Source organism: Artemia sp. Qi Xiang Cuo, chromosome 7, assembly GCF_049724085.1.
Source record: "Artemia sp. Qi Xiang Cuo chromosome 7, ASM4972408v1, whole genome shotgun sequence".
NCBI classification, from domain to species: domain Eukaryota; kingdom Metazoa; phylum Arthropoda; class Branchiopoda; order Anostraca; family Artemiidae; genus Artemia; species Artemia sp. Qi Xiang Cuo.
This window is the reverse complement of record NC_142800.1, coordinates 33,174,001-33,201,185: the sequence shown is the minus strand read 5'-3', so window position 1 is coordinate 33,201,185 and position 27,185 is coordinate 33,174,001. Positions and strand designations below refer to the sequence as shown.

The 27,185-nt window shown below is 36.3% G+C and overlaps 2 protein-coding genes across 2 annotated transcripts in view; one reads left to right on the top strand and one right to left on the bottom strand.

Moving 5' to 3' along the window:
* LOC148950181 (fasciclin-2-like) lies at positions 1-27,004 on the top strand. The gene is made up of 3 exons (XM_089091316.1): positions 1-133; positions 23,329-23,509; positions 26,959-27,004. The coding sequence occupies exons 1-3, from the start codon at positions 67-69 to the stop codon at positions 27,002-27,004; spliced, it is 294 nt and encodes a 97-aa protein (XP_088947442.1). The 5' UTR covers positions 1-66.
* The window catches only part of LOC148950179 (uncharacterized), a 555,619-nt gene that overhangs the window by 233,054 nt on the left and 295,380 nt on the right, over positions 1-27,185 (bottom strand). The window lies entirely within an intron of this gene.

Sequence of the window (27,185 nt, the reverse complement as noted above, 5' to 3'; positions counted from 1 at the left end):
ATTATAAGTTACCGGTAAAATTTGAATTAGTTAAATAATTTTCAAGAAGGCTGTTTTTCTAGTCGAATGAAGTTGGATTTGCCAACAATGAAGTGGAGAGCTTTGGCATTATTAGCTTTCGTCTATTTTCAAGGTTTGTTGAATTTTTAACTTGTTCTAAATCTTTTTTTCTTGGATGGCTGCTGATAGGCTAACCCAAATTCAACCGCGACATTGACCCAGATCTGTTTTATAGCCTATTCCTGTCGTTTGGGTGAGGAATCATCGAAAAGCTTCTTGTGTTGGGCTATTTAGTGAAAAAGATATGATAAAACTGCAGTAGGCTACAGGCTTGGTCTAGGCCTATTAATTTTGGTACTTGGGCACTATATGGGCCTTTACAAGGAAACCAGTCACGAAAAACCTGTTTTCGACGGGTTAACCGCTATAGAATAATACAATGATAGCATGGTTTTTATTGCGTACACGATATTAGAACTGTTTTTTTTGGGGTTTTAGGGGGGACGGTACCGAGGCCAGGTAATGTTACGCATTTAATTTATGTTAAAATTTGCCCTCCCCCCCCCCTAATGGGCAAATAGGCTATACAGGCTAGCCCAAATTTGTTTCTAAACTATTATATAGGCCTATTCATCCTATTTCATTTTATTTCATTAGCATTAACCAAACTTGACTTTTCAGAAAGGCCCATATAATGCCCAAGTACCTTAATTTTTAGTAGCCTAATAAATTATGTGTCCAAGTTATGGCTTAGAAAGGTTTTCTCAAGCTTCTACATCTAACCCTTCAGCATGGCTAGAATCTGCTAAACAACGCAAGTAGAAAAGAGGTGGAAGTCTGAAGTCTGAATCGCATTCATAGACCCATTCCTTCTTACATTTCAGTTGAAAAAACTTGTTTTTTTTTATTTAACTTCTGATCGTTTCTTAAATAATGCTTGGAAATCCGGCGCCCCCTTCATAGACATGTCCCTTCCCCCAAAGAAACATCCTCCACGGAACTCTTCTCCAGAGTACTCCCCTCCTCTAGCCCCCCTCTCCAGAAAACATCCGTCCTAAAAATGGTTGTATACTTCCCAATAACCAATCAATAATGCTGGCAAGTCCGGCGCCCCCTTCATGGCAATTTCCCTTCCCCCATGAAAACTTCCTTCATGGAAAGATCCTTCCATATAGCCCCCGACCCTCTCCTTCCCCCACCTACCAGAAAAAATCTCCTCTGAAAAAGTCTGTATACTTCCCAATAACCAATACTATAAAAGACATTTTTATCATATTTTTTAACATGCTGAACAAAATGGTTATCTCAAAATTTTGATCGGGTGACTTTGGGAACAAAATGAGCGTGGGAGGGGGCCTAGTTGCCCTCCATTTTTTTTGGTCACTTAAAAAGGGCACTAGAACCTTTAATTTCCGTTCCAATGAGCCCTTCTACGATATTCTAGGACCAGTGGTTTAATACGATCACCCCTGGGGAAAAAAAACAAAAAAAAAACAAACAAACAAATAAACATGCACCCGTGATCTTTCGCCTGGCCAAAAATGTAAAATTACACATTTTTGTAGATAGGTGCTTGAAACTTCTACAGTAGGGTGCTCTGATACGCTGAATATGATGGTGTGATTTTCATTAAGGTTCTATAACTTTTAGTGGTTCTTTCTTCCTTTTTTCTAAAATCAGTCACATTTTCTGAAGCTCGTAACTTTTGATGGGTAACACTAAACTTGATGAAAGTTATATATTTGAAATCAGCATTGAAATCTGATTCTTTTGATATATCTATTGGTATCAAAAACCCGTTTTCTAGAGTTTCGGTTACCATTGAGCCGGGTCGCTCCTTACTTACAGTTCGTTACCACGAACTGTTTGATTTGTCTGGTTAGGTGGCTAGGCGTTTGCTAGGTGGATAGTTAATTTATGAATCGAAAAATTCGTAATTAAGAAACCTTGTTCTTTTTTCTTTCATTGTTTTTTTTTAAAGTAGATGATAATCATAATTAAAAGGATTGAAGAAGCGACACATGACCTTTTTTCATTGGAGTTTAATTTGCGTTTTGACGCCATAATGTCGCAAAGTGATGGGCTACCATATATTCGAACCTCTGGGTAGAATGAAAAAAGCATTTTCTAAACACGATCTTATTTAATTTTTTATGAAGAAGAGGGTGAAGAAACAAAATTAATGAATATATCATAACAAAACTTACTGTTACCGCAGTTATCCTCGTCGTACGAGCCATTACCACTACCACATAGGGTCATTACTACTTTTAACTTTGACTTAATAAGGGTTTTTATTTAAAATCAAACAAATAAATAAATCAACCACCAGAAGCAAACTTGTTTAGGCTATACACCCTTCAAAAAACCTGATATATACATCGCTATCAACAACGTAAAACAATAAATAAATAAAAAAAAGCACGGCACAACCTCCTCCAACTTAGTCCAGCTCCTAAAATAAAAAAACAAACTATAACTAATTATCACCGTTCTCTCACTACCACCCTCACACAACCACAATAAAAAAAATAACCAAAATACAACTGAGAGACCACTCAAGAGAAAATCGCTAAGAAATATTATACTCCCCAAAACACAGAGATTTAACCTACTCCTAAAACTAGTAATATTTTCTTCAACTAATAATTCATTTGGTAAACTATTATAAAACCCTGGTCCAACATGACGGATAGAGAAGAATGTTCTTCAAGTTGAAGCCTAAGGTCGTCTTATCTGGGATGCTGTTCTGGTTGAGTATTCATGGACATTACATCTAGCCACGAACATTTGACCGAAACATTGTAGCAATAATCCACGCTCATATTTAAAAAAACAAAACAAAAACAAAGATGAATAAAATTTAGAAACTCCGTGTAAAGGCACAGAATATGTCGTTCAACATCTCTCCTTCTCACTGATGCACCTTTATTTTACTAGTGATTGGCCAGGCATAGATCAGGAAGGCCCTGGATAATTCCACATCCAGAGGGTGTGTTTGAACCCCCCTCCCCCCATTAATGGTTGTCCGAGTCGTCAAAATTTAACACAATGTATGTAAACAATGTTCTAATGCTTTTTTATTTTTTTTACCCCCCCCCCCTCCCCGAACAAAAAACCTGGATTCGGTTCTAGTCCTTGATATTTTCTGGGATTTTGGGAGGGCGGTTTGTGGTCTCTTGAAATAAATCTCAACGTATAAGTCTAGAAAGATTGGGTCCATGAGTCAATAATGCTAAATTTCAAAACACAAAGTTCGGTTATTTCAAAACCGAAAAACAAACTCTTGATTTAACTTAGTGTCTAATTTAGCTTAACACTCGCTGAAAAGCCATATAGTAGAATTGGGAATGAAGTAGGTCTGAAGATGAGTGGGTACCTTCTGTAGTGGCCCTTCTAAAGATGAGTACCTGATTAACGAATCTCTTTACTGTTTTGAAAGGATTGTCAAATATCTTCGTATGTTACCCAATAAACCTAGACCTCCTTAGACCTTAGCTCCTCCTGTACCTCCAGAGTGCACACAGGGCGTCCATTAACAGCCTCCAATCATCCCGCAAACGAGCTGCGGTGTAGATGTCCTCCCACTCTGGGATTAAGGATGCATGAAGGGCTCTCCTGTCCCGCTCATATGTCCTGCGAAGCGTGTTTTTAGGCCTTCCTCGTCCTCGCGTGTCGTCTGATTGCCACTTGAGAAGCATATTCGGTAGTCTCGATCCTGGCATACGGATAACATGGCCAAGATAGCGCCATCTTCTTTGCCTGACTACATCAGCGACATCAGGCTGGTTTGTGTAGTGGCGAATTTTCAATTTTGTTATCCTATTCTTCTAGCTAATGTTCAGGATACATCGAAGACAGTTGTTTTCATATGCAGTGAGTCGGTTTTCCTGTTCAGCTGTGAGTTTTAAAAAATACATCGCGTACGTCAAGATCGAAAGGACGTAGTCAATAAAATCATAACCAGACACTCCGTTTGTACCAAACCGTAAACCAGTGTGTCTTTCATATTCTTATACAGCATTGTAAATTAGCTTCGACAGCTTCAATCGGAAACAACTTCGTGGAGATTCCAAAATAATGCTTGCTTTCAGTATTCAAAAATAGGACTTGCTTTTAGAAACAAATTCTTATGCATATAAGCTCGCCCCTCTATTGATCTGTTTGCAAATTTGCTGCATCATTTTTAATAGTGGACGTTTTTGTTACATTATTTTCTGCTTGGAATACCTTTTTGTTTTCTAGTGATATGAACAAATCATCTTTACAAAGAACAATTGCATGACAGTTGATGTAAACTGCTAAATTTCTGTATCTTAGGTTTCCTTGGAAATATCTCATTGATTTTGTTGAATCTCTTACGCTTAAATAACGAAAGAATAAAGATGACACTGTTAATAAAATAAGTACAAATTGTAGTAGCGTGACACTTACACAGGATGCTTAAACTTTTAAACCATTTGATAAGTTGAAGTGCGCCGAATAAAACCTAGCGGATATCCAGTGACGACTAAGTAAAACCTGCTTCGCATATAACCTCTCTGAGCATTCCAACGCCTGTCCCATCATAATTAAATGAATTATTATTAGACATATTTTTTTTGAGAGGCTTTGGAGCTACCCAATCTACTATTAATGTATCTTCGGTAATAGGTGTACATAGGTCTGGTATCAATCTTTCAAGGAAGGAGATCTTTCAGACCTATTTTAGGGGAAATTTACCCCCCACCCCATCTCTGTATTTAACTATGATAATGGTCATTATTAAAAAAGGTATTTCACACAAAGAAGTGCCTAACTTGAACACGGGAGAATTAAAAACACTGAATATGTTTTTTTAATTCCACAGCAACAAATAGACCATGTCCATATCTAAAACGAAAGACTGAGTCAGATATGTTCACAATTCAACAAGAGACCGAAAATTAGTAGAATTCTAGCTTGGATTCGGCCACTTAGGGGAAAGGGGGTGCTCCTAAATTCTTGTCACTGGTTCACCTACCAGCAGGCGGTGTCAACAAGTGTCAACAAAACTTAGTTTGAAATAAAAACCAGAGTCATAGTTGTGACTTGTTATGGTCTTATACTGATTAAACCTCTTTGGGAGTGGTATGGGAATATATTTTGTATATTACGCAGGTAGATCCATGTCTCCGAATTGGTCCAATTACAGTTATGTATTAAATGCCAAAAATGCATCACAATGAGAATGGACAATGGAAATTGTTCGAAAATGATAAAAGTTTAAATTTTGATAGAGTTAAGTTTTGTCCTTTTAATACAATAATATGTAATTAAAAATATATATAAGGTTTTAATAAATAAAACGCACTTAATTTTTCTTTTTTTGTTTTTCCCTGTTTTTTGTAATTTTAAACCTATCCCCCCCCCCCCCCGCCGAACAAGGCCCTGCAAATGGGTCTGGTTCAAAACACTAAAAATTGAAATTAAAAAAAATCCCGTTTATGGTATGTTTTACAGATATAACTCATTTCTACACAAAATTAGTCTTTTCCTTGCGAAACACGCTTTCCCTCAGTAACATCATAATCAGTTTAAATTTGAAGCACTACTTTTTATTTCGTGCATCATTGTTCTCATATTGTGTTTTCTGAACATTCTTCGGAATATGTCAAATGTCTATATTAACTAATGACATCATTCTGGCACAGTCTTGGGTTCTCCCTCAAAGAAAACATTGATATAAGCAGGTAGTTCATTTGAAATTCAATAGTGCTTGATGTAGCATTTTCTGTTTTTACACCAATCCCATAATGTTTTGACACTGGTTTCGAGTTGAACACGCCAGGGATTCAACAGGTGGGTGAAATTTTGACGTATGTCTGTTGCTATGCGATACTTCTAAAACAATAAAGGGATGTTATTTTCAAGTGAGTTTTTGTGGAAAAAATTTCGAGGGAAGACTATTGAACTAGTTGAGTCCGAAAATGCATATGTGAAATTTGAAATTGTTGAACTCCCTACATAAATAATGGAGTATATTTAGTTCGTATTCTTGTTCTAAATTAAATTTGGAATGTAAAAACTAAGAATTCCAAAGCTCAGGTTATCTCAAAATACATTGAATATGTTTGTGATATTGGAAATGGTTGAATGGATACTCGAAGTATTTTTTTGGAGAGATTCTTGTTAGCCTATGAGGAACGATAGAAATAAATGGTACTTGGGCACTATATGGGACTTTACAAGGAAACCAGTCACGAAAAATTCGTTTTTGACGTGTTAATTCAAGACACCGCTATAGAGTAATGGAATGCATAGCGTGGTTTTCATTGCGTATACGATATTTAAACTGTTATTTTTAGGGGTTTAAGGGGGGGGGTACTTAGGTTAGGTTACATATTTAATATATGCACTGCTTTTACCCCACCCCCTTAATGTGCAAATAAAATTCCCCAATTTGTTTATAAAATATTTTTGTTACTCTTATATTAAAATGACTCTAAAAGGCAATGAATACAAGTCATGAATGAGGCTGAGATGCGTGATGAAAATAGATATACGATTACACTGCCTTCTGGGATATAAACAAATGCAATGACTTTTTTTAATTTTTTTTTTTTGGTTTTTTGGGGTATAAAATTGTTCCTTGGTTTGTTTTATTTTTACATATATTGTAGAATTTGCCCCCCCCCCAAGGTGCCAATAAATATCACACATTTGTTTCTAAACTATATATAGTCATACTATTTTATTTTATTTAATTAGCATTGACCAAACTAGCACTATATAAAAGAGTCAGTTTAATAGAAGATTACCCTATTATATATTCATTCTATTTTATTTTATTTCATTAGCATTAACCAAGCTAGATTTTTAGAAAGGCCCATATAATGCCCCAGTACCAAATAAATATCCTTAAAATCCCATCGGACCAGCCCCTCCTTCATGCAAAATTTGTCCAAAAAAAATCTTTTCTGTTGAAAGTTACCAGCGTTAGGAACTTGTAAATTGACTGGTAATCAAAAACTACTTTAATGGGTCAATTTCACTCATTTTCAAAGGTTTTGATTATTTTCATTTTCTCAGGTTAAGACCCGTGATAGTGACAATGGAATTATTAAGTATTTAATGAACTTGTATTCGTGTTTAGTCTCTCGGTCTCTGAGGTGGAATGTGGAATGTCATCGGGTCAGAATTCAACTAGAGTAAAAAAAAACAAAAAACAAAAAAAAAACAAAAAAAAACAAAAAAAAAACAAAAAAAAAAACAAAAAACTGCAGAATGTAGACCTATGTCGAAACGGGTTTGTGTTTTTTTCCTAATGTCAAGGTGAGGTTCTATCAATTTAGGGGAAAAAAAAGAAGCTAAGTATCCTAGAATGCAAGGTGTCTCAAAATCCACTGAATATTTTGGTGACCTCAGACATGATCGGGCATTCCAAATATTTTTTTTTGGATTGATGGTCATTAGACTCGGAAGGATAATAAAGTAAATTATACTTAAAAGGCCTCGGGGTCGGCACCCCCCCCGTCAAAATTTGTTCGACAATCGCTGTAGTCAAATGTTAGGAGCATTTGAAACTTGCGGGGACTGGGTTTGACCAGTATTAATCGCTTTAGTGGGTGAATATATCTTTTTTCAATCGTTTGTAACGTTTGACTTTCGGATGAAATGGAAATGTTAAATATTTAACCTAGTCTTGGCCAGCGGAGGAGAACTTATTGACTCTTGCCTCTCATAAGAATGTAGAATGTTGAAAAACATTGAACCCTTAAAACAAAGAACGATAAGAAATATGAAACAAGAGTTAGAATAAAACAGAAGTAAAGACAATTTCTATACGAGATACTATATTCAGTTCTTCCACTATTTCTGGAAATCCGGGGTCTTCCCGAATTTTCTCCGAAAAAAGAACTCGGCTCCTCGAAATCTACCTGAAAATTAACGATATGTATTTTGCGTTAATTCGTATATTCACGAACTTAAATTTTCGCGGTGATTTCAGAAAACCCAGTGATCATTCAGGGAAATTCGAGAAATACAGCGAAAATTCACACTGTTCCTCGAATTTGAAGAAATTTGATTGAGATTCTACAAAATACATCAGCGAAAGGGTACAGTAGGGCTATTAAAATTGGCTAATTCAATTATGTTTCTTGTTCACCATGATTTCTAATCCAAACGAAAGTGGTAGCCTACTATCCTTGACTTGAAATTCTTATCATTAATGATGTAGATTTTCTAAAACTAAATAATGCGGGCTACTTATGAATATTTGTAAGCGAAAGATATAAAAGCACAAGGGTACAATAGGATAATCCAGTAGGCAAATTTTGCAGAGTTAGGTGTGATCATGCTTCTTCCTGGTTAACGAAACTACTAATAAAAACTGCGCACGGCATTTAATTAAACGAATCGTTTGTTTCAAGCGTGATGATGCAAATTTGACTTGATTATGATTAAATTTGACTTGATTAGTTTTCCCAATTTTCTATAGCTAGTCCAATGAGATTGATTTGAAAGCCCCCATTTACAAAAAAAAGAATGCTGGCCATTTATGCTGAAATTCAAAAGTCCAGTCGCCCTAAAATGGCTTCCTACGTCTTTAAACTTCTTAAATTCGGAAAAAGTTGGAAAGGACTGAACTTTCCTCTCATGGCCAAAGTAACGTCACAAGACAAACAGTCATAGTTCCAGGGGTGGATCCAGGATTTTTTTTGGGGGGGGGGGCAAAATAGGTTGATCCGATGGACTTGTGTTAGGAGCAAGTTTAATTAACGCAATATTGCGTTAATTAAGTAAATTATACTATGTTAGACTACGTTAGGGGGGCGCACACCCCCCTCGCCCCTCTCTTGGATCCGCCACTGCATAGTTCCTTGTTCACATCCAAATAACATTTACCATTAAGACCAATTTAGATAATAGTTACAATTCCTGAATCAGCTAGAACTAGAATGGCAATTTTTTCTCGTTTGTCTGTTGTTCTTAAAGTTTTTTTTTTATTTTGGTTACTATGGGCCGTGGCTCGTCCCAACCATGATTATGGGGATGTTCCTTGTGCAAGTTTTGTTATCAAGGTTTAGGCATCTTTTCCAAGTTTGTGCTAATAGCTGAGATTCAGATTGTTCATCTACCGAATTACATTTTAGAAATTTTATGTAACTTTTTAGGAGAAAAAAAGATGCGAATACGCCACGACCATGCGAAAGGAAAATTTCATTTTGTTTTAACAGTTTATATATTTCTGTAAAATAAAGTAGTATTATAATTTAGGTTTGGTGACTGGACAGATCCTAAACTAATGAATATTATGATATAGGTATCTTGTGCTTTGGATGCAAACTAAAGCTGTAGGCTTTTCACAAAATCAGATATTTCTCAGAGAATATAAACCCCATGGCAATGCTATTGATCCCATCAAGCGCATCCGAAACAGTTTTTTTAAGTTCTGTAGATGACATGTCAGTATTTTCGTGGCCGAACAAAGAATTTTAGCGACGTCGGAAAAATCGTGGCACGAAGTTCCACGATTTTACCGATTTCTTTTATTTTTACCCAGTGACCAAAAACATTGGAGAGGGGGTTATTCTCCCCCTCCCCCCATACCTGACGGCCCTGGTCAAGTAGTCGCGAACTAAGTCGGTGTGAATGTGTCGAACACAGAGACAGGAAGACATGATCCAAGGTTTGGACGAAGAATAACCTAACCAGATGCACAAGTACTTGAGCACCCGCAATGGATAGATGTTAACATGATTGCTACAATCAAAGAGAAAGAGCGACTTTTCCCTCTGAGGGTATTGTTCAGAGGGAAATCGGTATTGCTCAAGGTAGATAAAGTGGGTATATTCGAGGTTTTCGCGAATCCGATCCAAACGAGTGGTTGTAACTATGTGTCATTTTTAACTTCTGCTTGTATCTGCTGCATTGCTGTCGTTAACGGTATTAGATTGCAAATATTGAATTGCAATACAATGGTAAAGTGGTTGCTGAATTGAAAAAAAAAGAAAAAAGAAAATAATGATCAATTATTCATTTTTGTTTTGTTTATAAATCAGCAAAACAGCAGTCGAGAAAGAATAGAAAAAAAGCAACATCAAAATATCGGTAAATCATAACACTTTACTAACCTTTATATTCAATCAAAAGTAGGGTGTCATCATTTAGTTAAATTTTGAAGCCGAGACTCGTAATTGGTGTCACTGTTTCCAGAAACTAACTCCAAAAATTAGTGCATTTATTTCAGGGCCTCCAGGCATGCCCAAACGCGGCTTAAAGAAAGATGCTTTGGGAAGTGAATTCATTTGTCTCATTCTCAGCTGGCACAATACTAAAGGTTATGGAAACAATCCCTGGATAACGGATAATTAGGGTTTCTGTCCCATGGTGCTGACTCCCCCTTCCCTGAATTCAATAATGTCTGGCTTGATGTAAGACCATGTCATAAACGCATTGACTTAAGTGTCGTTGCTCTTCTAAGCCTAAAGACTTTGAAACCATATTTGAAATAGATGGCGTTCGATCCTAATTTTTTCTCGGACTCTTGGAAGGTAACAAGACAGACAAGGAAGGGTACAAGTTCTCTTTCAATGTATGAATCATTACATGTCTGAAAGAAAGCAGTTTATGAAAGCAAGAAATATCATTTTTATGTTGTAATAACGCATAAATAATGACGATCTGCAGCTCCAAGTACTAAATGAATTTCCTTTATCTTAAAATACTTGCATGACTTTCGTAGTTAGTGTGGTTATGTTTGGTGTTATTTTTGTCTTTCTATAATCTATTAAATTATTTCTTACCTTATTTTTCTTCTTTCATCTATTAAATTATTTAACTCCCTCTTCGTAAAATACAAGTGGTTCAGAAACTGACATTCTATTCAAATGGAAGAATATTGAAGTAGACAACAATTGTTGAAGTAATTAAAGCAATACTTGCCGAAGGGTTTTTGAATCGCCCCCCCCGGCCCGGACGCACCGTCTAATGATCATTTTGCTATAGAGTTTGTTCATGGTTATGTGTGTTAATCCCCATTCCCCCTAGGGACAGCTAGAGAAAATGGTTTTAGGCTGATCCGTGAATAGGTGTGATTCGTGAATGGTTAATAGGTGTGGGCAATTCTCCCTGAAATTCGCCCCTGCAGGTTAGTCCTCTCGTTGGAAATTCACCTGGAAAATCACCCCTCCCCACTCCCCCCCTATTTAAAATATAGCAGCCCAAGTGCAAGTATGATAAATAAAAGAATTTATAATAGAAGGGATTTTATAATATTCTATCTATATTCCAAAATATTTGTGGTCTATAGTGTTGAGAATATCCTGTTTTATTTGCTTTTGTATTTCTGTGTCTTTTTTTTTTTTTTTTTTTTTAAAGCAATCAATTTATTTTATTTAAAATTTATATTAATATTAGATTAAAATAACCCACCATCCCCACAAAAAAGAATAAAAAAAAAAATTAAAATTATAAATAATTTCACACCATATATTCCAAATGTATTTTGAAGTATAGGTAAAATATTCAGAAACTCTTTCTTTTATTTATTCTTTTTGTTTGTCTTACTTTCCCTCTGGTTGATGAATTTTATGTGTGGGGGAATATGCCAGGAGGTAATTGTCAGTGGGGGAATCAGCTGGACGCCCCAGTAAATATAGATTATGATGATATGTATTTTAAAGTTGGAATTTTAGTGTAAAAAAAAAAGAATTTACAATTTAATCAAGCATATACGACTTGAAAACCAAAAGTTTTTATCCTGAAGCAGTTGAGGAGATTGGTTTCCGACCTACTGAGACAATCGAGAAAACGCGAATATCAGCGAGATACAGGGCGGTTATTCCAAGTTTCTTTTCCCATGAAACTTCCTAGCTCTGATAATTAAAAGATGAATCTAGTTAAAAAAAAAATATATAAATAAATAAAATAGTTGCACTGCAATAAGCCTTTCTGATTTAGACTCTGTTCCTTTGAAACTTTGTGGTATAAAGGGTACCAACAACTGACCTCCATGTCGGATGATCCTGAGCTAAGAGCGACCTCTGCCCCCCCCATCCCCTTTCGTTGGCACCACTTGTTATATCTGTGATTTTCTGAGTATATTTGTGCGGTTTCCCGCGTAGCTTGAATTGTGTTTCCATTTAAATTGTAACATTTGGGTATGAATGAATAGCCTGACTATTTGGAGTAACCTTGACAATTAAATGCTAGACTGTTTTTGCCCCCATAAGAGCTTCTGGTTTCCATAAGAGCTTGAAAATCTTTCAGTATTATAGTTCTAATGCAGCGCAAACTAGCCAAATCATTTTTCCTAATAGATGGCATTGGCAAACTTGAGTAATCAATGAGATATTTGTATTTAGAACACTAGACATGAAACGCTCGATGGCTGTATTTTACCTTCTTGTTACATTTTCTATTGGTACGATGTTCAATCCTGGGGAAATCAGTTTCGCAAATTCGCAACAAGTTTCGTATGATACCTCAGTATTGGCACAATTTTGTAATAAATCCAATAACTCATGGTTTGTTTGATAAACAAACACGTTGGCATAATGTGTTCCCTTGTTTGACCTAGCTCTAATATTGAACAGTCTGATTTAGTCATTGGATAAGCTACCCCTGCCAACCCTATAAGATGTAGGATAAGCAAGGATAAGTGATGTCATATGTAAATAAACAATTCAATCATTTCAAAAATAAAAAACATACGAAACTATAGGTAGAGAAAATAAAAGGGACAGAAATAGTGAAAAGTGACACACCCTGGGGGATATGTAAATAAGTTATGTAATAAGGATATGTAATAAGTATTTACATTAGAGTACGTGTGATCATTCTTATTATTTGCCTAGTTGTCTATAAGTGTTTCATGGTTATATCCGGGGAGTTAGACTGAGCCGAATCGGTCGAATTAGGGATACTTGAACGCAATATAATACGTCACCCTGGCTCTAACATATCAATAACATTCACCGTTTCTCAACTACGCCTACCAGTAAATAGTTAAACTAGTATTTAGTCAAGCACCGTAAAATGAAATTCGATTGAATAAGTTTATATAATCTGTTAAAAAGCCCCTTTTTTCAAACGAAAGTAAAGAGCGACATTGAAACTTAAGACGGACATAAATTATCCTGTGCTTGAGTAGAGGTGCCACTCTTGAACTCCTCAGTGTTTATGCTAAACTGTTAGTTGTGATTTTCTAAACGCTTTCAACAAGCATAGCGAGTTGGTATTTGAAAGTGCTTTATTTACCGAATGCCATTCAAAAGATTTAACCATAACATGTTTTTTATTTAAACCAGATGTGAATAAATTAAGCCGTTCTATTCTCACGGAAATTCTATCATATTCCCCATGCTCTAGAGCATCGTTTCATAAACTTTAGGGTAAAAAGAAAGGGTTTGAAAGGTTTCTGACAAGTTAAATGATAGCAGCTAGAGTTAAATAAAAACTTAGCGTATCAAAGCCGTCAATATTCTTAAGGATCCAAAATCCATAAATTACATATGCACTTCGTCTGCGAAATTGAAAAGAAGAAACTGTGGAACCTGATTATTCCTCTGAGAATGGGAAAAGCCATTCAGGTAGGGATGTGTCATAATGCAAGCTGGTCCTTCGAAACTGGGAATATTCCCTATTTATACGCATGTATTTCTTCATCTCCAGCCATAATTTAGATTCATTTTTTCGATTACTATTCATGAAGGGAGCTAAACATGACTTGACGAAATTATCGTTTTCAAGAGTGCCAATTGGGAGAAGTTGTCCTCTTGCCCTAGGTTTTTGAAGAATATCCTATAAATATTTTCTATTTAAGAAAAACATTGGAAAACAACAAACTGTCCCCATGGGATTTCAAAAATACATTTTACTCCCCCTCCCTATATTTTCGTGAATATATGCCCCTGTCATGACTCTCAGACTCCGTAGATCAATGCACAGTCTAATAATTTTAGAAGGGCTGACAACCAAGAGTTAAACACCAGGGATGTCTACTTTAATTGGGAGGAGGTAAAGGCGAAAAATTTTTCTAGGAAGGAGGAAAAACTGTGCTACTCATCTGCGAAGGTTATCTTTTTCCCACTTACTCTTTGTTTGTTAAAGTGGGATTTTAGCCCGATCTCTCAGAGCAAATTATGTTGGTTTTTCAATCAGTTTTCCTGTATATATCTTCAGTTTTGACTTTCTTGATACTTGATACATATATATTATGAAAGAAAAACTAACCTTTGCTAGTTTTAGAAGTTTTCGTTTTGGAAGTTTGGAAGTTTTAAGACGAGCTTTACATTCCCTTTCCCGCACTTCCAAACTAATTGAAAAATGAACACTAATATCAAAATTGCTATTAATGTAACTTAAAACGAACAATATCTATTGTTCCAATTACTAATCCATTTTGTAAAGTCTAGGTATTGCAGCTTGTGGCTCTCTGATTTCGATCATCTGTTAGCTTTCTTACTAAGTTTTTGGCAGTAAGAACTGCAGGTATATCCCAAAAGGGTAGTCTAGTAGGGTAGAGGTAAAGTCACGAATCTTATTAAGAAGGAATAATAACTTACAGTTGCTTAAAGATATTGCTTTTCTCTCATGTTGAAGCTCTTGAAATTTTCCCCAAATCATGCATCAAAGGCATTGTTTAATTACCTTCCCGTCTGATTGGAAGGTGTCAGTTATAATCCCAGTATTTAAAAAGGGGGACAAATGCGGCAGTCGCAACTACCGAGGCATATCATCTATGGATACGGCTACCAAAGTATTTGTGATGATTTTGCTTAAAAGGTTCGAGGAAGTAAGGGATGAGCGGACACGTGAAAATCAATGCGGATTTCGAAGAGGAAGATGGTGCACTGACCAGGTCTTCACTCTTCGCCTTATTCTCCAACAGTGCGAACGCTACAAACTCCCTATAATTAACATGTTCCTTGTTTTTGTGGCTGCTTTCGACTCTGTAACTCGCAAAAACCTTTGGCGAATCATGTTGGAAGATGGTATGCCGGTTGAATTCATAGAGCTGTTGAAGGCCTACTACAAGCATTGCAAATCGACAGTAAGAGTGCTGGAGGAAGAAACTGAGCCCTTTAATGTTGAAAGTGCTGTAAAACAGGAGTGCATAATGTCCCCTGTTTTCTTTAACTAGAGTATAGACTGGATTCTAGAGAGTGCACTCTCGAGTTTTGATGGTGTTGTTATGGGATTGGGCATTAACGTGCCTGACCTGAACTACGCGCACGACATCGACACTCTTGCTGCTGATTCAGCAACTGCCCAAGCAATGTTAAATGAAATAGCACATTTCTCTCAGCTACTGGGTATGAAAGTCAACACGGCCAAAACTAAAGTCATGGACCTAAACATACAGTCGGATTATCAGCTTGTGCTTTACGGACAAGAATTGGAAAAAGTTGACAGCTTCACCTATCTTGGCTCAATATCGTGGATGCTGTGACCTTGACATACAGAACAGAATCAACAAAGCCAAAGGCATCTTCTCACAACTCCGCCGCCACTTGTAGATCCGGCGGGAGATCAGCATGAACACAAAACTTTCTGTCGATAAAGCGTCTCTTAGATCTGTTCTCTTCTATGCAGTCGAAACTTTGCCACTGAAGGTGCTTCATCTCCATCATTTGGAAGTCTTTGACCACCGCTGTCTACGAGAAATCCTGAGGATTCGATACTCCGATAGAATCTCAAATGTTGATGTGCGCCACCGCTGCTATAACATCGAACCCGCCGCCATGATTGTCAAACAGAGAAGACTGCGTTGGCTTGGCCATGTCCTAAAAAGACCCAATGACCGCATCATGAAGCAAGTGCTTCTAGCTGCCCCTTTGCCAGATTGGCGCAGGCGACCTGGCGGTCAATTTAAGACTTGGTAGACAACTGCCAAAAACGACCTCGACCCCCGTCTCGGCGTTCGAAAGTTTGGCAGAAAGTGGGAGAGCTGCTGCCTCCGGTTTGCTGAATAGATGGCACAAGATCGCGACACCTGGGAGTCAATCATGCGTAGTCTTCTAGATGCCGGGTGGGGCGTCCGCGTCTAGTCCCGCAACAAGTACAAGTAAGTAAGTAAGTACATTGTTTAATTACCTAGTGTTAATGTTTTTCTCATTTGAATAAGAGTTTCTAAATTCAATATGAAAAAAAGGCATCATCGGAATTGAAGTCGCTTCCGCTATTTTCTTCTTCCATTTCATCATCACCATTACTGTCTTCCGAGTTTTTGATTGATATTTCAATAAGTCCTGTCCCCTTTTTTTAATTTCTCGAATTTTACTTGTTTTTCTACACACAGGGCTACCCACCCGTTGGAGTGGTTCTTTTTGTTTTTTCTTAGTTCTCTTATTTTCTTTTTGAATTTTTTCTTTTTCGTTTCTAAATTCTTCCAAAAATATGGGTGCTTTTTCCATTACCTTAGATAAAAATAATGAAGATTTCTTTGAGGTTTGAGACTTGGTACCTGATATGGATGAATCAAAAGATGTATTTTCAGGAACGTTAATGTTAGCAAGTACTTGCTCAAAATTTTGGAGAGCAGGAGCGATAATTCTTGGAGCTATAAATTCTTTAATTTTTGTACATGGTTCAATTATCACTTCTAGAAGTGTCTTTTTTTCTATATAATATCTTAAATGCCATAAATGGGCTGTAATCAATCCCTCTGTAATAAGAAATCCCTCATAGTATTTCATGATTTCCGTGATTTCAGGTCTACCCTTATCGATTCAGATAGTAAAAAGAGCCAGTTATCTGCAAGTTCTCAGTCAAATTTTTATTTGCTGTTTGTGGTTGCTAAACTATCTTCAAATAAATCTATGTTGGGTACAATACTTTTGCTATTTAACTTTTCTAAGTTATCCTGATAATTGTGAAAATATACCACAGTGGTAATTTCTCTCTGATTCGCTCCCTTACCCAACAAAATGCTGCCATTTCGTCGCAATAAAATATCTGAGATTTTCATTATTTTACACGGAGTAAAATAGGATTTTGAATAATTTATGGGTACAGTTTCTTTTGGGGATTTAACAGTAAAAAGTGTGTATTTTTATTAAAGTATGTCACGTGCCTTAGGTGGGTGGCACTTAGTAAAGAACAATATTGCCTTTATGGTGTTTTCTCTTTTTTCTCTAACGAGCACTTCGTATTGAAGGTGTGGTAGTAAAAATTTGAAGGGGCTTATTCAGTTTAAAATTGTAATTTGCAACACAGTTTTTGACAGTCAAAAGTAACTTGACTTAAATAAGGTGCAATTAAAAAAAACTACAACTTTTTTTTGGTCTGTAAAGAGGGTCAATTTACGGGAAAGTAGAATTTTCGAGATCGCCAATCGGTCTTGACGGTCTAAAGCTTTAACCGGAAGCTCTAGAACCCCTTTTTTAAATAAAACAAAACAAAAACACGCATCTGCAGTGTGCGGATGATACTATACAGAATGACATGATTGCCGCATAACTGTTTAATATGGGATTCGTTGTATTTATAATACATACAGCTAAAGAAGGCAATGCTTAAACTTGGGATCATGGAAATTTTGTATAATTCAAAGCTAGCCACAGCAATTTATGATGAATCTTTATCATGGCTTCAAGCTTTCTAATAAATAGAAACAATTTTGAGAGCGATTCCGTATTTCGTCATTTTGGTGCAACTTATGCCGTGTTAGGACAGATTCGGCATCAAGTGTCCCCTGCAATTGAAATTATTTCTAAATTCAGTGAAAATTTTATTCAAAACGAAGGGAATGGGTTATTTATAGGAATTGACTTAAATTACTTAATCCTCATGCTGGTTGGTGTTGAGAGTCTCTTCAGCCTTCTTTGGGGTCAGCAGCTAGGGCCTCTGCGTCTGATAGCAGAATTCCATCCTGTTCCAGGAATTTCCCGAGACTGTTGTTTCATCGGAACTTGGGCCTTCTTCTTGGATGTTTCCACCCGCTACCGAAAGGAAATAGTTAGAACGCAAAATTGTCTATCTAGAACCGTGAAGGAAAGTTAGAAATATAGCTAGGATTAATAATAGTAAAAAGGCTTTAATAGCAAAGTGTCAATAGAACCTAGGAGAAAAAGAGGAAAGTTAGGGAGGTTGTTAAAGCATTAATGTAAGAGTTTGTCGTTAGAGTGCTGAACCGTGTATTAAAAAATAGTGGGTGAATATTCAATAATTTATAAGTGAAGAACGGTTTATAAGTAAATTTATTAAAAAGATTAAAAATTAATCAGGAAGCATGTCCTGATAGCATAGGTGTAGGAAATCGGATGTGCATAATGCGTTACGTTACAGTATTTAACTTTAACAGGAGTATTGAACAATTGGGAAATTGTTTCTAATAAAGTAAGGTTCCTGACGATGGGTATAGAGCATAAAGAAAGGTTTTTTAAGATTAGGGATGAGGGCGATAGTTCACTAGCCTAGATTATACTTTTGTGCCATTTTAAGTTTGTATGAAAGCGTCTTTGTTTTTGTGACCACGGCCCTTTGGGTTTTTGTGTCAATAAATTCTATTCTATTGTCAATTGTTCAAAGGCATATTAGGGTATTTATACCTGTGAAATTATGGTCCGATATCTGATTATGCTTAGTTTACAATATTTAAAGTTAAATTTTTAGCCCTTCTTACAAGTAACGAAAGCACGAATAAAGTATTTTGGTGAAATTGAAAATTTCGGGGAATTTCCACTACAAAACAAGACATGATATAATATAATATTTTCTTCTATATAATTAAGTAGAAAAATAAATATCTTCAAATGCTCCATGGGCTGTAATTATGGGGCAAAATACATGTGCTATTTGAACAGTAGCCAAAAAAGGATATTATTGTCAGATCACTCAGCAAAATATTGCCCCCACCAATCCTAGACCAAACTCTGTTAAAAAAGAAGAACAAAATAGAGAGAAGCTAATTCTTGTATTGAGTTTTCTTTATAGAGGTCAAACTTGGAGCTGAATAAAGCATTATATTCCACACATTATATACAAAGTTAGAGGATAAAATCTTACCTTGGGAATGGAGTGAAATGAATCTAAGCGTGTATGTATTTGTACAGTTATTGCCCATCATAAAGTAAAAATACAACACTGATGGATTAATCAATTAATTTAGTCTCGGTAGGCAACCATAAAAAGGGATTGAGCCTCAGGCTTCAAAGGCCCATAGACTCCACACTTGAAAAACCGCTATGCTTAATTGGGGGCCATTCATGGAACTGACCCCACACTTACCATGTGTTATCTAGTTATCGGATCTCCCCCTCCCTTACTGTATCCTCAAGTTTGGCATCAATGCTGTAGAATATTTTAGGTCGGTGGCTTATCGTGGCTTGTCATTGTTCCATCAGATGCCTTCTTGCTTTGCCGGCGGCCATCTCGAAGTTTTGGCAAATTGGAGACTCAGTCGTCTCTATTGAGGATAGGTTCTTTCCAAAATTTATAATTCCTGTTATAGCTTCTTTGATCATTTGTATATCAGACCTAATCAGTCGTAGAATGCATTTCGCCTCTGTGGATCATATGCTTGACTCATTTTAGTGTAGATGGTATTGACTATTTAGTCAAGTTTGATCCCCATTTAAGTTCTTTTTGTCTTAAGGAGGAGTGGTAACTTGAGTCAACAGAATTAGTCTCATCTTCAAAATTTTATTAGCCTTCCGTCATTTCTGGCTCCAGGCTCTTGGAGTCCGCGATTGTTGACAAGAATTCATTGTTACCTTGCATTCGTTGACTCCACGGATGGGGATCTTTCATCCCTAATTTTTACTATTTCAACTTTAATTTTCCCGTTAAAATCAGTTTAATTTTTTTTTATTTGAACCTTGGTTTCTGACCTCCAATTTAGGACTCCTACACACGACAAAGTTACTTATAGGCTTGAGTTTGGGCGCGGCCTTATAGGAGACCCCTCCCCCTCTACACTTAACCTTAGTCATACCCTCTGGATTGCCATCCAATGGTCATAGGGTACACGTGAGATCATTGAACATCTCACGGGTAAGTCTCCTAAGTGGAGAGCTCATGAGAGCTCGAGTCCATCTCCTGGCGGCGGCCTTGGGCGCGGACAACACCCAGTTTTATCCCTGTATCCTTTTCGTAAGTCCTCATCTAGAGCTTGACCGTGGCAACAGGTCTCTTCACTGCTTTCTTACGTTTCAGTTATTTGACCCTCAAAAATATTCCTCACTCATCGCTTCATTGGCCAAGTCAAGGTCGAGAATAGCCCAAATTTTTGGGGGTGGTTTAGCTTAGCTGTACCTGGTCCTCACGTAAGGGCATGATTGCGGATTCAGCCAAATGGACTGGAAAGGACTGGTCCGGAATATTTGGACGTCTCTGTCCTCCACCTTTTAGTTTGCCCCCCAATTCTCCTCTGTAATTTCTGGCTCCTGACTAAGGAGTACGTCAATAAGCCTCCTGATTTGTCTTTAATTTTGTTCTTTTCATTTCTGCCAAGGGCTCTGACATCGTTCCTAGAAAGGTTACGAGCTCCGACATCAAAATCACACGCCTATTACGCAAGATATATCTACAGCTATATCTACGCAAGATATAACTCAAATTAACTAACTCATGATATTTTTCGTCCTATTCAGTATTATAAAATCTCCCGTTTTTCTTACAACACGGACCCCCCCCCCTCCAAAAAATAAAATTAAAAAGAGAATTATTGCTTAGGAGAAGGTCATTAAATTGATAGCCTACAAAAAAAAGAAAAAACAAACAGACTAATTTCCAAATTCGCTCTTTTAATTACTTAAAACAAGGTTTAAAATAATAGAATATTTCATTGTCGAGTCACAGTAATTGATAGGTCAGCTGTTTTAACCATCGACACTAGAGAAGCTGTCCCATATTTTTTCTAACTCGCTTGAATTATTAAACAAACTTGAATTTCAGTAAATAATAATTTTTCCTTCATTTTTTTTTATTTAAATGCTTAAAAAAAAAGTAAAAAATTCTTCTAATATTTAGAGATATATACTCCTGATGAGGATGTATCCAACTTTCAAGATTTGTCAGACGATATTTATTATTAGGAAAGATAGATGGCTAGTATGGCTTTCTAAAAAACATTATTCATGTCATAGTCAAAGGTTTCATTGTCCTATTGAAAGGAAGTAGACTCTTGAAACGTACAAGCCTCTTGGAAAATTTTGACTTGTCTCTTTTCCCGGAGTATTTTCTATTCTCCTCATTCAGTTGCTGGATAGGTAGGGTATCGGCATGTGGTTATAGCGTATGTATTAGTGAAAGCTGGAATGACTTGTAAATTCGGAATATTTTAAATACAATGATTTTTGTGACTTTACGTTGGATTGTTTCTATGGCGCGTAGGTTTTCATAATTTTCTACAACCTTCAAAACGTTGCTTTTTAATCGTTGTTTCAGAAATAGTCCCTTCTTTTTTAGCTTTGTTTTTAATGTTTGTCGTTTTTATTGCCCTGTGGAATCTTGTCTATATTTTCTTATTATTCTTTTGTTTAACTGGACGTGAATATTATGTTTTTTATTATTTTTAACACTTTTTTTTTTTGTAATGATTAGCAAGTGTTGTTTTATAAATTGTTCGTAAAATTGTAGACTTGAACTACAATTCGAATGCACTGACACATAAACCTAAAACCTTTCATTTCCCCCAAAAACAGTAAAGTTTGACTATAATAGGAATTGCACTATATTCTAACATATATATCGCCTACAGCTCTTCTACAGTTTTGTGCTATTATTTTTTTTTTTAAATTGTTATTTTTTTTGTGAAATTTTACTTTTTGTATTATTTAAATAATAAAATTTTTGATGGATTTAAATAGTTCTTCTAATGATTTTTATGAGCTGAATTCAAATAACTACTAATTTCTGAATAATTCTTTTTACGTCTGTTTTTTTTTAAAATTTTAAAATATGTTATCATGAAATTAAAAATATTTAACTAATACTTGAAAAAAAAAAAAATTAAAAAAGATTTTTTTTTTTTTAACAAATAATTTAAGTATATTTTTACTTAATATTATGAAACTGCATCAAAAAACTTAAACAAACACATACACAAAAGAAAAAAAAAGAAAGAAAATCAACATACAGTCTCACTCGATAATAAAAAATCAAGATAGAAGAAAAAATAAATAATGCAAAAAATCAAGGATTATGGATAACTACTGATTTTATGTTCTACTATTTTACCCCTCGGCAAAAAGTTTATTTTAGTGACATCAAATAATCCTAATTTTCACAGATGAGCAGGTTAGCTGACTGGGGGGTCACTAGAAGTGTTCATTTCAGAGAAACCGAAAATTTTAATTTTAGATCAATTGGTCACAGAGAACCTACTGTTCAGAGTGTAGGGGGGAGGGGGAGATCATCCAATTAACGCTATGCCTCTAGTCTCAGGGAATCTACGAGTATATTAACCGATTTTATTTGTTTCACCCACCTTAAAAAGAAAAAGTATAAAACTGAAAATAGTAATTTCGCCGAAAAAATATAGTTCGTTCAAACAAGAGCTATAATCCAGCTTCGATTTAGAGTTTTTTACGTATCAGTTTTTTCTTTAAATTTATTATTATTAAGTATTTTGTGTAGCTTTTTCCGTAAACAGGTTTTAAAGCTAATTTTCGTTTATTGAAAGTATTATTCAGATAATAATATTGTTAGTTTTTTAATAGTGAATTAATGCTACCCAAGTGTTTCAATGAAGTAATGAGCATCATGTAGGCCATAATCGTGAAATGAGTCCTTTAATGTGTCACATGTCATTGACAGTCCCGAGATCAGAATTTGTGCTAGCTGACGCAGTCTTAAAGAACTTTTGAAGTTTGTTTTGCTATTCGTATAATCGTAATAGAAAAAGACTCGCAGTACGTCTCCTGAAAAGAAAGAAAACAAAATCAGATTGGATTTTATGGTTAAAAGAAACACTGCCGGAATATTCGATCATGCTCTAATTTTTTGCTCATTTTAACCAAACCTATTTACCGAATGGCGACGTAGACCTCAGTGCACGTTCCTACAAATCAGAAAAAAGTATTTGGAAAAGCAAAGAATTAGTGGCATAGTTTTCACTGGGGTCTATTGAACCGAGTTTACGGGCAAAGCTATATTCCTTAAGCCTATGAATGTAAGTACCAGGGTTGTCATCCGATGAAAATAAAAATCACTAGACTTTTAGTGATTTTTTGCTGGTTTACTGATTTTCTTCAATAATCTAGTGATTTATGTGCTGATTTAGTAATTTTTATTTGTTTAGGCAACATAAAAAATCACTAGAAATAGTGATAAATCACTAGGTGTGGCAACCCTGGGGAGTACATTCTGACCACACATAATCAATTGTAAAAAAAAGGTAACTTTATTTCCTTGTAGTGACTTTGGCGGAAGAGCCACGACTTGTGATTACACCTGCGCACAGCAACAGCAGACAATACACAGCAGCAGTTGGTAACCCCTTAGCCTTTAATTGTAAAGCAGAAGTACCTGACCCAACTTTGATTACCGACCTTAAATGGATTAGCCCAGAAGGATTAGAAATTGGTGTTGGTGACAGGTAATTAAAGTTATTATTATTGCCTTATTGCAACCACTATGCAATATGTACCATTTAAAAAAAAGAGTGTTGATTGGTTCCTCATAATGTAGATATCAAATTCTTTTTTTAAAGAATGAAATCAACAATACTAATGATTAAATAAAAAATAAGTGATTTTGATTGAAAGAAAGGAGCAGTGTTAAAAATGAAAACGAACACACATTTATTCCGTCTAATAGGGGGGGGACTGCCAGCATCTCAATTTCTCAGTGGTTACGCTAAAGGTTTTAGTGCTTTAAGAAATCTTTTGTTCCAGTCCACTATGCTTTGCGTTTCAGCCGTCGTTATCGAAGGATTGGGACATAAAGTCACACTTTAGCGTAAAGAGAAGGGGCAGCCCCCATCATATATAAAACAATTTCTGTTGGTGTTAATGTTGCTCCTTACTTTCATTTGAACAATTTTTTTTATCGTTTAATTTCTGATAATTTTTCAAAGTATGCCCTGGCCTAACAAAGGTATGGTGTGGGCTACTGGCCCCGTAAACCCTCGATTTCTTGCTGTTAAATTATATACATAAGTAATTACAATTAATTGGTAGCGTCCCACGGGTGTTGATATATTTTACTACTTAAGTATCAAAATATTGAATTGTATATAAAGTTTTGGACAAAATTTGTATATTTAGTAAATTCTCGATGAGTTTGTTTAATAACTGCTTAATAATATTCTGACTACTGAATTTTGGTTGGACATAAAGGGGAACTATTGTTTACATGGATGGACATTCTAGGTGACTTTTGATCTTCTACGCGGCTAAAGCCATCGCGACCTCTGGAGAGTACATTGTATACATATACATAGAAAGTACATTGTATACAAATGCTTAAATAAATTGAAACATTGTAAATAAATAAGGAAAAATAAAAATAACTCTTTAAAATCACTGAAAACTTAGCTCCTGGTGGTACTTGTTACCCCCTCGCCTCCAAGAAATTTCCTAGGTGTCATGGTGCCCTGCCTCACCTTTTCCACCTCTGTGCCGGTAGACATATGAAAGTAATAGATGGTGCTATATATTAACAATTTATCTCGTATGGACTGCGTGAATTCAGGAACGAATGCGCCACCGTGCGGCATCATTTCCGCTGCAACTGGGAAATTCAAAATCTAGTTTTTTAATACTTTTAAGTCGATTTGCTGTCTCAGAATATTCAGTCAATAGGTCATCTTTGGGGCAATGTCGTGATTTGGTGCAGAAAAATGCCTCTTTCCAGTGGCACAATCTTTGAGATCACTTTAAAAAGTGCATTAGAATTTCTGGTACTGCTCTATTAGCTGTAAGGCAAGCGATAATGCGAAGAAGGAAGAAACTAGTCAAACAGGTTTTTTTCAACTGATAATTTATTGAAAACAGTGGTTTCTCACTGCGTGTACAATATTTAAACTTTAGTTTTTTGGGGTATAGGGGGTGAAAAGGTACCTAGTTTACGTTTGTTTACTTATATAATACATTATATGATTTAAAAATTTACAAATATATAGCCTAAAAGTTTTAAATATGTATTTGATGAAAAAAAAAGAGAGAGAGAGAAAAAAAAAAAACGCACTAACAAAGAAAACTATACTACCGAGAAAAATTACAATTTTTCTAATAACACAACGCAGTTTGGAGGCTGTTTATTCTATCAAACCTATAAAAAAAGCGACCGCGACGCTGCTCAGCCACGGTTAGTGGCTCAGTTAACCCATATGCTGACACTAGACTTCTGTTTCTAGCCCATAGGGGTATACACAAGAGAAAGTTCACGAAGTGAAAATCTACGGATCTAATAGTCTTTTTATCAGTTGCTGCAACATATTCCGAAATGGAGTCAATGCGAGGACATGAGGCATCGCAAAAGCGTTGTAGACACGGGCGAGAATACAACTGCTGTAGCAAGCTTTACAGCAAACTAGTACACCAAATGCTTTTCTAAGTTTTTTCACTTAGATGAGAGATATGGAGTGTCCTTGTCGTGTTTAAACTATACCCTATCGGAAGACCGAGATACGTAGGCCTAAGATAATCAGATAACTGAACACACTGATTTACTAAATGTACGCATCCAACAACACCAACATATTTGCCGAAAGTAAGTACCTCGCTCTTCGAAACATTAAAATTGAAACCAATTTTGGCATACTCCCTACTAAGCACAGAAAAATTCTCCTCAATAGACGATACAGTTCTACTTAAATTCAAGATGTCGTCAGCGTCATTGAGTATGGAAAGGTCCAAAACTTTAAAAAAAAACTTTCTAAACTATTAAATCTGCATCATATTTTGTTTTATTTCATTAACATGTTTTTATCTGATCTTCTTCGCATTATTGTGTGTCTTACAGCTAATAGAACAGTACCAAAATTTTAATCTCCGTTTGAATGAGGCCTCTCCCAATCTTCTAGGACCGTTGGTCCGATATGATTACCCCCTAAAAAAAAAAAAAAATAATAAAAAATAAACACGTAACTGTGATCTTTCTTCTGGCCAAAAAAAGGAAAAAAGCGCTCTTTGATATGCTGAATTTGATGGTAGGCTATGATTTTCATTAGGATCGCTCCCTTTGTGGGGGTGATTCCTCCGTTTTTGAAAATCAGGCAAATTTTCTCAGGCTCGTTGCTTTTGATTGGAAACATTAAACCTAATGAATTTTATATATTTGGTATCAGCTTAAAAAGCAATTTCTTTGATGTATTAAATATTATCCGGTTCATTTCTTTAGAATTTCTGAACCACTCGTTATTTACAGTTCTTTAGCACTAACTGTTTAAAATATGTTAACTTGGAGTCACAGAATAGTTACAGAATAGTTGTTTTATTGCTCTACGGGAAAATAATCAGACTTGACTTGACTTACTTACTTGACTTATGTCTCCTGCTGGGCGCTGCTCGGCGTAGAGAGTGGCGTCTGTCTCCTCCATCCACTTTGGTCCATGGCAAGCGTTTGCACATCGCTCAACCTGATATTTTCCATCCGCAGGAACTCGGACAGGCTGTCAGACCATTGTTCTTTCGGTTGGCCGCGAGGTCGCTTCCAACCGGCTTTGAGAGGGTCGAAGTCATGGATCGTTTTCGAAGGTATGTGTGGAGGCATTCGAAGTAGGTGTCCGAACCATCGTAGTGTTCGCTCGGCTGCTTGGGTCGAAAACCGAGACTGCTTGATGAGCTGCAGCAGCTTCTCATTGCTGACGAAGTCGAGCCATCGTGGACCTTCGATCCTCCTCAGGCTCTTCGACTGAAAGACATCAAGTGCCTTGAGGGTTGCGGCTGAAGCTTGCTACGTTTCAGCTCCATAGAGCATCACAGAGCCGATGAGGGCGTTGAAAATCCGCAGCTTCGTTGTGCGACTGATGTTTGGTTTTCGCCAGAGGTAACGGTTCAGTCTGCTCTTGGCAGAAGACGCTTTGGATATTCTCGTTTGTAGTTCAGAAAGAAGCGAGCCATCGGAAGAAGTTAGGGAGCCCAAGTAGGTGAACCTTTGGACAACTTCGATGCTAGTGGTGCTATCTAGGCTAACTGAAGGATTGGCAGCTGGGGAGGATGGGTCTATGGCCATAATTTTCGTTTTAGTCCAGTTTATCTGCAGTCCTACTTTTGCAGCCTCTTCTTGTAGGATTCGAAGCGCTTCCAGCAACTGCTCCAGGAGTCCGC

What these genes read in the sequence shown, in the direction of transcription:
- LOC148950181 (XM_089091316.1), top strand. Translation starts at nt 67, where the DNA reads ATGAAGTTGGATTTGCCAACAATGAAGTGGAGAGCTTTGGCATTATTA. An exon ending in AGCTTTCGTCTATTTTCAAG is followed by an intron (nt 134 to 23,328) that starts GTTTGTTGAATT and finishes ATTTCCTTGTAG; the next exon opens with TGACTTTGGCGGAAGAGCCA. An exon ending in GAAATTGGTGTTGGTGACAG is followed by an intron (nt 23,510 to 26,958) that starts GTAATTAAAGTT and finishes TCTCGTTTGTAG; the next exon opens with TTCAGAAAGAAGCGAGCCAT.